Below are 12,345 nucleotides of genomic sequence, written 5' to 3' on the forward strand. Positions count from 1 at the left end.
GTTCAAAGTTCCCCTCCCGCATTAGCAAAAATCGAGACGTGCTGCCATGACTGAATCAGTTATCTTTTGCTATACTTGTATTAAAAGCTCCAGTTTCCAGGAAAAATACCGGGCAGATGATAAGCCCAGAACCTGGAACCCAAAACAAGTACAGATACAGAGACATGATGCGAAAGCCTGATGAAATGATGATAACGCCTTGACTTTCACCAGCAAAGGTACCTGTGATCAGCGACTGAATGTTACATGTCTATCGCTCGATAGACGATATGGTACAGTTGCCCAGTGTATATTAATAAGTCATGAGAAAGATTGTCAGCAGCATGTACCTGCTTTCACTTCTAACTTATAACCAACATAAAAACTAAGCAATTTTGGAGGAACACGAATACAATGGAATGAAGGCATATGTTATCACATATCAGCAAAAATAAATATCTGATAAAACACTTGTCATTTTTTGCCAGCTGCTGAGGGAGATCATTGTATGCGACTCAATCCAAAACCTGTGTATGGGAAGGAGATGAGAGTATCATGCCCTTCCATCCCTAATCAACAGCACCAATGGCGGAAATGGGAGCCCCCTTGAAAGAGGTTCATATCTGGAAAATAGGTAATCAGAAATTAGTAAATCCTAAACGCCAAAGGATGTCATACTGAGCTATAATGCATCAAGAACTTGCAGTCTATTGCCTAACCCTAAGTGGCTTTAGGTTAGGAAGTAAAAAATAATTAGGCATGTTGGGAGGAAAAATTAGACGTAATGTCTTTTCTCGAGGGGAGCAGATTGGTGCATGATGAGTCAATTAATAAAGAACGAGTAGTGGTAATATCTTTCTTAAGGTATTGTCTTGGTATGGGAGAATCCATTTGTTTGAAATTTGCATTCCAAAGGAATTTTATACAATTTGATCTAGTTTCACATTTGAACTGTTGCTAGATATTGAAACAGGATAACATCCCCACCCAACCCCCCAACCCTTTCCTACCATCATAATCTTATATACAATGTTTCCACCATTGGCCATGCATTTGGGCCTTTAGGTCAACGCATATGCACAATGCACTGTCAAGATCGCAACACTTTAAAATACTTGTTTAGAAATTGCTCTTGACATGTTAGCTGATGTTTATTCATTGCAGAAAATTCCCCACTGTTGCCTCTTGTAAGAGTTTGGGCCGTGTCTCAGTCCTAGTGTGGCTAATCATCCTCTCGGACCAGCTACTGATTATCACCTTGGTAAACTATTACCTCGCCAACTAACTAAGAACAAATTTGAGATGTTTTCAATTGTTTTTTATAAAGCGTTCTAAGTAATAAATTGAAAATAGGGAGAATATGTTGAGAATTTTTATATCATACATAAGTCTACAATGTGTTTATGAAAAGAATTTAATTAGAGAAAACTGTTTTTTATATGCTTGTTCCTAAACAAAGTTTCAATTGTTTTTAAGAACAATTCTAAAGAACCGTTTTTAGGAACCAGTCTAAAAAATTGTTTTTGAGAACTACTTTTGAAAATCATGTCAAACAAGCCCTAAAAATCCCACCCTCATCTCTGTAAGTTTAATAACCGACATGAAGAACAAAATAGTTCCAATTCAAAAGGGAAACACAAATTCAAGTATAGTTTCACAGCATATACAACTGATACCTGAGGCACAAAAGGTAAAAGATTACAACAGTGTAAGAGCCTGTGGATTCTCCATGGCAGTTCAAGTTATTAAATTATACTGAAACCATATAGAGTATGGTGGATCAGATAGTCATGTGAACGAAAACAAGACGGAATCATCACTTTCTTCCTTTTCATTTTTTTTTTCTATTTCGGAAGGCATCCCAGTAAATGCATATGCTTAACATTGATAAACTAGAATATTCTTTTTTGGTGTTAACCATAACTAGTCACATATGGCAAAAACAAATACTACAAAGAAAGCTCAAAGTGAACTATATGCTTTTATTCACCGGATATGCATGACAATCTTGCAAAAAAGAACTCCTAACATTTAAATTAAAAAAGTATTGAGAGGATAATTAAATTCATGGAGCAGAGAAGCAAAGTGTCATCTACCTTTCTAGCATTGACCCCTTTCCTTCTCGTGAGGTATTTATTCATCATGGTCTTAAGCTTAGAAAATGCACCTTGCATCAGATAAGATAGTATGGTTTAATTGAACTGTTAATTGCTATATCATACACCCCGAAGAGACACTTCTAATTGTTCTATCTTCCTAGCCAGGTCGTGCTTCCCACAATTCTTCAATCCATCAGTGACCATATCAAAGCACCGGGAAATTGGCGTCAAATTCAATTCAGTCATCTCCACCAAATAATTGGCAGCGTCCACAAACCTACCTCCCCGCCCACACATTGTTATCAACATAGTGTAAACTGGCCGGTTGGGCGGATGCCCCTTAACCTTCATATCACTGAAAAAACAAAATGCATCATCAAACTGACCGTTCCTACAGAGTGCCTTAATAATTGGTGCATACAAACTGGGGAATGGCCTATGTCCATCCTCAATAGAACGATGGAAAATCCTAAAGGCCTCATCAATTCTACCCTCTTTGCATGCTGCAGGAATCATAATCTTATATGTACCCACATTGGGAGAAACTCCTAATCCACACACATCATTATAAATGTCAATGCAGAACTCAGCCTCCCCTGCTTTACAAATTGCCTCCAACATTGAATTCAAGGTCTCTACATCTGGCGCACAACCCTCCTTGGTCATCTTCCTCACCATCTCCTTTGCAGCTTCCAAATATCCAGCATTCAACAACCCATCAACCAAAAGGTCCCGGCCTCGCACTGGTGGATTGAACCCCTTCCTACTCATCTCCTCCAAGAAATCCTGTGCCTCCTTCATCTTCCCTGCTGCACACCACCCATTCACTAGCACGGAATAAGTCTGCTTATTCGGAGTCACCCCCTTCCTAATCATCCTCCTAATCAACGCATATGCACCATGGAAATATTTGACTTCACAAAGGGCAAACAATAGAGAATTGTATACCTCAATTGTTTGGGGGCAATTTAAAGCACTTTTCGCCTTGTTGAAGACCTCTACTGCCTGATCGACGAGGCCGTGTTTTCCAAACTCTTCAATGATGGAAGAGACAACTGTAGGCGAGAGAGTCTGCATTTGGTGGGCGATTTTCCACATGGGTTGGAATTGTTTGGTGCGGGCTAGGGTTTTGAGGAGCTCTTCATACTCGAGGGTGGTGGGCTGGTAGGAAGGGTGGGAGCGAGCCCAGTTGAAGAAGCGGAGGGACTCCGTGCCAGAGTTGGGGCAGCTCCGGAGGACTCGGTAAACAAGATCAGAGGTGACAGAGATGGGGAGCTTGTTGAGTGTTCGTTCAAGGTAGAAGTCGCGGCAAACAATGGCGGAAATGTGGTGGACAACTGCAAAATAGTCATCTTTCTTTGATGTGATAGTGTTTTGGAGGTGGGTGGTGATCGTGGTTAGGGTTTTGAGGTGTGTGAGGATTGGAGAAGTGGGGGAATTTCGTATCAGCAGATGGAAGATGGGCCTTGCACAGTTGAACATTAGGTTTTCTTCTTTTCCGAAAACTTTAACTTCGTTTGATATGAGTTTTCAACCTTTAACTTTTAAACCCTGATTAGGTATCATTTTTCAGTACTAGCATTTTTCAAAATTGCTTCCCTGAAAAGGAGAAAAGAAAAGAAAATTTTCAAAATTACCGAAAACCTCGTTGCAGTTTAATTTCAATATATAAATAGGAAAATTCTAGGGTACCTTTCCGTACCTATCGAAAAAGTTTTCCAAGCCATTGGATGTCCAAGATTGCATCTTGACCATCCATTTTAAATTTGAAATAAAAATTCCACTTAACCGGTTAAGGGAAGAACCGGTTGTGACCTTCTTTCTTCCTCCATTCTCAATAATTTTGGGTTTAAATAAAATAAATATTAGATAAAAGTAGAATTGGAAAAAAATAAAAATAAAAATGATATAAAATTTGAAAACATATTCATTAAAAAAAAAAATCATCATATATCATAATTACATTATTTTATTTTTAACAAATTATTAGACATTTAAATTCAACATAAAAATGAATATGATAATATTTTAATATGAAATGAGTATTTTCATTAAAATTCAACATTTTGATAATCATATGTAAAGCTTAGGTAATTAGACCGTCCTAATTTTTTTCCGTACTCTCCAAATTTTACATTTTTTGAATTTAAGGTTTTTAAAGTTAAATTACAATAAAATAAATTACTAATACTCTTTTAAGTTACTAATGATAGTATTTTCGAAAATAAATTTATAATTTCAAAAAATTTTCAACTAAAAATCAATATGAAAAATGTGATGAAAGTACCAAACATGTATTTATCACATTTTTCGTACTGTTCTCATATTTTTTGTACCCTAAATTATTTATATTTTTAAAATTTCAGATTTACTTTTTAACTTGAAATAACAATAACATGGTTTAATAATATTATTTTGAGTTATTATTAATAGAATTGTTAAAAAAAAAAAGAATTAAAAAAAATTTAAATAGGAAATAATGTAAATTATCCTTAAAAAATTAGAAAATTAAAACACTAAAAAATTAGAGAGAATATGAAAAATGTGAGAAAATGTATGAAGATTATGAGAAATCCTCACATTCTTCATACCTTACCTCACAATCTCCGTACCCTGAAATTTAACAAATTTTCGATTTTTTCAATTTTTTTCCACTTAAAAATACAAATAATATTGTTTATTGATACTAATCAAGCTTAGAAATGATGAAAATTATTTTTAAGAAAATTTAAAAATTAAAACACTAAGTAATTGTAGAAGGTACGAATAATGTGATGAATGGTACAAAGAATGTGAGGAATCCTCACATTCTTAGCACCCTTCGTCATATTCTCTTTACTTTAAAAAATTTACAAATTTTCAAACTTTTCAATTTTTTTCCACATGGAAATACAATAATATTATTTATTGATACTAATTAAGCTTAGAAATGTCTTACAAAGTTCGTACCCTCTCTTAGAAAGTTCGTACACTCTCTTAGAAAATTCGAACACTCTCTTAGAAAGTTCGTATCTTCTCTTAGAAAGTTCGTACAATCTCTTAAAAAGTTCGTACCCTCTCTTAGAAAGTTCGTACATTCTCTTAGAAAGTTCATACACTCTCTTAAAAAGTTCGTACAATCTCTTAGAAAGTTCGTACCCTCTCTTAGAAAGTTTGTCCACTCTTTTAGAAAGTTCGTACCATCTCTTAGAAAGTTCGTACCCTCTCTTAGAAAGTTCGTACACTCTCTTAGAAACTTCGTACACTCTCTTAGAAAGTTCGTACCCTCTCTTAGAAAGTTCGTACCCTCTCTTAGAAAGTTCGTACTCTTTCTTAGAAACTTCGTACAATCTCTTCGAAACTTCGTACAATCTTTTAGAAAGTTCGTACTCTCTCTTAGAAAGTTTGTACCCTCTCTTAGAAAGTTCGTACCATCTCTTAGAAAGTTCGTACACTCTCTTAAAAAGTTCGTACAATTTCTTAGAAAGTTCGTACTATCTCTTAGAAAGTTTGTACCATCTCTTAGAAAGTTCGTACCCTCTCTTAGAAAGTTCGTACCCTTTCTTAAAAAGTTTGTACTATCTCTTAGAAACTTCGTACCCTCTTTTAGAAAGTTCGTACCATCTCTTAGAAAGTTCGTACCATCTCTTAGAAAGTTCGTACCCTTTCTTGGAAAGTTCGTACCCTCTCTTAGAAAGTTCGTACCCTCTCTTAAAAAGTTCGTACAATCTCTTAGAAAGTTCGTACACTCTCTTAGAAAGTTCGTACAATCTCTTAGAAAGTTCGTACAATCTCTTAGAAACTTCGTACTATATCTTAGAAAGTTCGTACTCTCTCTTAGAAAGTTCGTACACTCTCTTAGAAAGTTTGTACCCTATCTTAGAAAGTTCGTACCCTCTCTTAGAAAGTTCGTACTCTCTCTTAGAAAGTTTGTACCATCTCTTAGAAAGTTCGTACCATCTCTTAGAAAGTTCGTACCATTTCTTAGAAAGTTCGTACCCTCTCTTGGAAAGTTCGTACCATCTCTTAAAAAGTTCGTACCCTCTCTTAGAAAGTTCGTACCATCTCTTAAAAAGTTCGTACAATCTCTTAGAAAGTTCGTACAATCTCTTAGAAAGTCCGTACACTCTCTTAGAAAGTCCGTACCATATCTTAGAAAGTTCGTACACTCTCTTAGAAAGTTCGTACACTCTCTTAAAAAGTTCGTACAATCTCTTAGAAAGTTCGTACAATCTCTTAGAAAGTTCGTACCATCTCTTAGAAAGTTCGTACAATCTCTTAGAAAGTTCGTACACTCTCTTAGAAAGTTCGTACCCTCTCTTAAAAAGTTTATACAATCTCTTAGAAAGCTCGTACAATCTTTTAGAAAGTTCGTACAATCTCTTAGAAAGTTCATACTCTCTCTAAGAAAGTTCGTACACTCTCTTAGAAAGTTCGTACCCTCTCTTACAAAGTTCGTACCCTCTCTTACAAAGTTTGTACCATCTCTTAGAAAGTTCGTACCATCTCTTAGAAAGTTTGTACCTTCTCTTAGAAAGTTCGTACCCTCTCTTAGAAAGTTCGTACCCCATCTTAGAAAGTTCGTACTATCTCTTAGAAAGTTCTTACCCTATCTTAGAAAGTTCGTACACTCTCTTAGATAGTTCGTACTCTGTCTTAGAGAGTTCGTACCATCTCTTAGAAAGTTCGTACCCTCTCTTAGAAAGTTCGTGCTCACTCTTAGAAAGTTCGTACTATGTCTTACAAAGTTCGTACCCTCTCTTAGAAAGTTCATACCCTCTCTTAGAAAGTTCGTACACTTTCTTAGAAAATTCGTACCCCGTCTTAGAAAGTTCGTACCCCGTCTTAGAAAGTTCGTACCATCTCTTAGAAAGTTCGTACCATGTCTTAGAATGTTCGTACCATTTCTTAGAAGGTTCGTACCCTTTCTTAGAAAGTTCGTACCCTCTCTTAGAAAGTTCGTACCATCTCTTACAAAATATTGATGACAATTTCATAACAAATGACTAAATGCTCTCAATTTGATTAATAATAACTCAGAAAAAAATTAAAAAGTCTAGATGTTATAAATCATTACATATTTAAATGTCATTTAACTTGACATTTCTACGTACAATAGTTATATGTAAATGGAAAAAAAAAATCAAATGTTACCTTTTAACACTTGTAATCACTTGACATCCTTCAAGACATATAAAGCTTCATCTTCAAATTTAATCTATGAACAAAAAAAAAAAATTATATAAAAATATTAATAACAATTTGATAACAAAATTTTATAATAAACTCATAAAAAATTCTAAAATCGTTATTTAATATCACATTTCTTCCTACAACAATTATATTTGGATAAAAAAATATCAAATATTACCTTTGACACTTGTAATCACTTGAAATCCTTCATCTTCTTCCTATAATACAAATTTTAAATTTTCTCTCTCAAAAAGTTTTAAACTTGATTTTGAAATTTGATTCATCAAAATACATCTTACATATTTAATAATAAATTATAAAAAAGTTGTAATATTTAGATATATATGAAATGCATGTGATTATTTCTTACCAACAAGTCATCTTTACCTGTTTGATAAGTTTTTATAAATTTTTTAATGATATGTACTTAACACATGTCATCTTTTTATTGGGGTCAAATGTGGATAGGTACCCCCAAAATGAAGAGTGGGTACCAAAGAACAACCCTTTCTTTTTTTAGATAGAGTTAGGTAATGCATTAAATAACAAATTATATTTGATATTTAATAATAAATTATAAAAAAGTTGTAATATTTAGATATATATGAAATGCATGTGATTATTTCTTACCAACAAGTCATCTTTACCTGTTTGATAAGTTTTTATAAATTTTTTAATGATATGTACTTTACACATGTCATCTTTTTATTGGGGTCAAATTTGGATAGGTACCCCCAAAATGAAGAGTGGGTACCAAAGAACAACCCTATATAAATAACATGCCGCAGAATAATTTCATATCATTAGGCTATGGTTCTCGAAAAATTTGAGAAAAAATTACGAATAAAAGAAAATAAAGAGTAAAACTAGAAGAGAAGAAAAAGTGAATAAATATAAAAAATATATTTAAATTTAATAAATTTTTATATATTTCTTTAAGCTCATTTTACTTATTTTTTTCTATTATAATAAGGTTAAATAATTTAAAAATATATAAATTTTAAATTAATTTTAATTATATTTATTTTTTTTTTTTTACATTTTCCAATAACCAAACATAGAATTATACATCAAATTATCCACATCAATAAGTCCAAGGAACACAACTTTCCTTTCATTATAAACAACTGAACTCTATATACATACCATCTATATAACTAAAAAGACAAACCTTTGAAGAAATTCCATTGGGTAGCCTATAAATGTTGGGTATAGGATAAGAAATCTAGGGTAAGGAGTTTTGGAGAAAAGAAAGTGATTTTGAGGAGAGATATTTGGTTAAAAGACCTTCAATATTTTTGGAAGAATAGTCTCCCTTACTCATTTTTTTTTTAAATGACCTAAATGAGATGATTTTCCTCTTTATTTTCTTTAAATGTCATTCTCTATCATCTATAATTTATTAGGATAATTGATTAAAAGGGATAAGATTTCCTTTATATTGCAAAACTAACCCCCACTTTTAATAGCCTAAAAAATGACCCAATTCAGACAAAAATACCTCTTAGCTATCTCTTCAATTCATTTTCCCTCCAACTCCAATTTTCTCTATGTTGTGTTCCTTCCTTACCCTGCAAACCCATTTGTTCCATTTGTTATCCTACAAGAAAGAAACCACAAAGGACTTTTCCATTCATTGCAAGAGAACAAAAAGCCAACACTACGTGAGGGAAAAACAGAAAGTACGTTTCACTATTTCTTTCTTTGATTTCAGTTTTTCAAATTTTGCATATGAATCTTCATCCATGAAGTGAGAAGAAACCCTAAGTGCCTTATTTTGGTTCCTTTCATTTATTTTTTAAATCAAACCTTATTTTTCATCTTACTGATATTGTATGTTGACTTAATTTATGAAAATAGCGAAAAAAGAAAATTCGCTGATGAAAAATACAAACCGGAAGAGGTATAGAATTCTGGGAAAAAGGGGAAGTGAAACAAAGCAATGTTCTGAAACCTCATCATCATCATCAAAAAATGAGAAGAAATCAATTGAATTAGTAAGCATTAATTTTTTACTTGAAATTTTGGGCTTTAAGTTTTTTTTTTTTTTTTTTAATTTTTTTTTTATGAATTTTTTTTCATGAATTGATAATCTAATCGAATAAAACTTTCATGAAATTGAAGTTGAAAATGTTCTCAGTGAGATTATAGTCCAAGGTATGAAGCAATATTTGAATGATTAGAAAAAACTGAACTTAACTACTATCAGGTTTACCATTAAGAGGTTTTGAAAATTTGTGTATTGAAGTTATTTGTTATGAATTGATAACGTATTTGAATATAATTTTTATGAAATTATTTTATCTAAATATTTAGAATTTTGATTTAAATATATATATGTTAAGAAAAAATTGAACTTAACTGCTATCAAGTTCATTGTCAATAGGTTTCAGTTTTAAAATGCTTTGGTTTTGTTTCAAACTTTCAATAGACATTAGAATATTGTCTGCATTTTTTTAGCTACAACTTAGTAAAATATAAGAGCTTCAATTGCATTAGTAAAATAATATTTTTAGAATATTAGCATTTGACATGACATCCTTAAATAATATGAAAATAAAATCTTTGTTAAGAAGTGTTAGCCCAAGGGTTCTCCTAATCAGGTTTTGATGATAACAAACCATGGTTAAGTTACTAATTGGTTTGAATTATAAAGAATTTCAGGTGTTAATTTGGAAATTCATCAAAGAACCAAATGGATACAAGATCAAGACCTTTGGAAGACCTTTAATCATAGGAAACATATGTAAGACGAATGCATGGGTGCACTTAGGTTTTACATATCATTTCATGCATCTTTGAAGAACTCGGTTTATTCTTTAAAGTTACAGTTTCATCAAAACCTGAGTTTTATCAAGTGAATCTTAGGCAAATCACTTCAAAATTGACATTAATTTACCTAAATACATTGCCTAAGTGTTAGAAGAGAAAAGAACATAAAAATATAGGTTTTTGGGCCAAAATGAGGAATTGATCGAGGCATTGTCCAAATTGGCTCAACCGACCTAGGTGTTGGTTGACCAATTTCCTCTTGCCGGTAGGTCTAGTCAAGAGGAGCAAAAAACACTTTCTCTGTTCCATTAGCCTTTTTTTCCTGGTCGAGGTATTTGTTTTCCCGGTTGAGGTCCGATCGAGGTGAGGTCGAGGTCCGATCGAGGGTAACGGTTACCTACCAAGCATTAAATGCTCAAACGGCTAATGAACCGGTCGACTCCCAACTCGATCGATTGAGTCTACTTTTTGGTTGTCTTGGCTCCCGAGGTTAGAAACCTATAAATAGAAAGCTCCACTTCATTTATGAGCAAGATAACACCTGCATTTATTTGTCTACCCACTTGTTCTTGCCTTAAAAGCTCTCATTCTTTTCTTGGTGCATTAAATCTCCATTTGCATATCCTTTAGTGCAACTTTGTGATTCATTCTAGCCTTGAGTTGTATTTGAGCCTTTGTTGAGCTAGGTTGAGAGATTCATACTTGCTAATTGAGTGTTAAAGCCTTCAAGTGAGTTGAAACTTGAAGATTATGTAAGAGCCCATTGGAACCGAAATCCAAGTGTAAAGGTGATTAGAAGCTTGGTTGAAGCTTCAAGTTATTGGAACCCTCACTTGGTTAGGAGCTTGAGGAGAGTGGACGTTGGCAAGGAAGTGTTGAACCACTATAAAATTTGAGTTTGAATCTCTAACTTTATCTCTTTTTATTTGCTCATATTGTGCTTAAATTTGTTGTGTTTAAAAATATATATATTTTTAATCCCAATTCACCCCCAACCCCCCTTGGGTGTTTTCTTTTTTAAAGATTAGCCTTTATTTTCTCATGAAGTAATACGAAATGATGGGTTTAACATGGTTGGATAAGTTTGGTAATATAATTTTACTCGATTTATATTGATATTTTTAAAATTTATTATTATCTTGCAGATTGACATTCCTTCTCCTCTCCCATCTTTTCTATTTAAAATGCCTAAAGATGAGTACTTTCCTGGAAAAATTGCATGTTTGTCTCACTTGGTAGTCATTAAGAATATTAAGAAGAAATTGATTGAACCACAATTGGATATGTTTAGAAAATCATGTTTTGGTCATTTTTTAATTATTCCCAAACTTAGATTTTCAACCCAAATTGTTCATCAATTGTTGTTACGTCAATGTGAAACCAAAAAAGACAATGAAATATGGATTTTATTAAAGTCAAAGGGATTAAGATTTAGTAAAGAGGAGTTTGCATTGATTACTAGCTTGAATTTTGGTCCTATTCCAAAATGTGACCAAAAATCATAACGAATAAGGAACACGTACTTTTAAAAGAGAAAACAAGGTGCGTAATGATGAGTTGGAGAAAAATTTTCTTTTGATAGGAAATGTGAAAAAGAAGAAGAAAAAAAAAGATGATAATAAAAGAATCTAAAGATGAAGAGGTGATAAAGTTGGCACTTTTGTATTTTCTAGAGCATGTTTTATTTGGGAAAGAAGGGAAAAATTTAATAGATATGCAATGGGTTGCTCTGGTTGATAATTTGGAGGCTTTTAACAAGTATCCATGGGGGAAAATCTGTTATGAGAGGACACTATTTGGTTTGCAAAGAGCTTTGGAGAATCGGGTATCCAAATACCAAGATAAGAAGAAAGCAAAATGAGAAGTTGCAGTTAAAGCATATAGTCTTATTGGATTTCCATATGCCTTCTAGGTTTGGGCATACAAGGCTATTCCACTTGTGTATCTAAGAACTATCCTCGAATATTAAATTAGAGTGCAACTAGTGCTCTAAGCTTTACAGAAATAGAAAAGGTCTTTTTAAAGCCTAATGTAAGTAATTCTTTACCCTTTAAATTTTAAGAATGCAATTATATATATTATTGTATTATTGTTTATTGATAAATTATATTTGATTTGAATTTTTTAGTTAACTCTTCATTCGCTCCTAACACCCACTTTAGAGGAGCAACAACAAGACTATTGCGGGCATGTAGATAAACAAGGAGCTTTAGTAGAAATGTTACACTAATCAACTGCCTCACAAGATGCCAAGAAGGATGAATTAAAGCATGAAAAAAGCTCATACGAAATTGTTGCATATGTTGCTGCTACAATTGTTGTA

The 12,345-nt window shown here is 32.9% G+C and overlaps 1 protein-coding gene across 1 annotated transcript; it reads right to left on the reverse strand.

The window, feature by feature from the left end:
- Positions 1 to 47: 47 nt before the first annotated feature.
- LOC117912982 (pentatricopeptide repeat-containing protein At5g18390, mitochondrial) lies at positions 48 to 3,582 on the reverse strand. Its single transcript, XM_034827810.1, has 2 exons — positions 2,076 to 3,582; positions 48 to 602 (listed from the first exon to the last, which is right to left on the reverse strand). The coding sequence occupies exon 1, from the start codon at positions 3,558 to 3,560 to the stop codon at positions 2,196 to 2,198; it is 1,365 nt and encodes a 454-aa protein (XP_034683701.1). The 5' UTR covers positions 3,561 to 3,582; the 3' UTR covers positions 48 to 602; positions 2,076 to 2,195.
- Between the last annotated feature and the right edge of the window lie 8,763 nt (positions 3,583 to 12,345).

The sequence above is a fragment of the Vitis riparia genome, chromosome 4, assembly GCF_004353265.1.
Source record: "Vitis riparia cultivar Riparia Gloire de Montpellier isolate 1030 chromosome 4, EGFV_Vit.rip_1.0, whole genome shotgun sequence".
In the NCBI taxonomy this organism is placed as follows: Eukaryota; Viridiplantae; Streptophyta; class Magnoliopsida; order Vitales; family Vitaceae; genus Vitis; species Vitis riparia.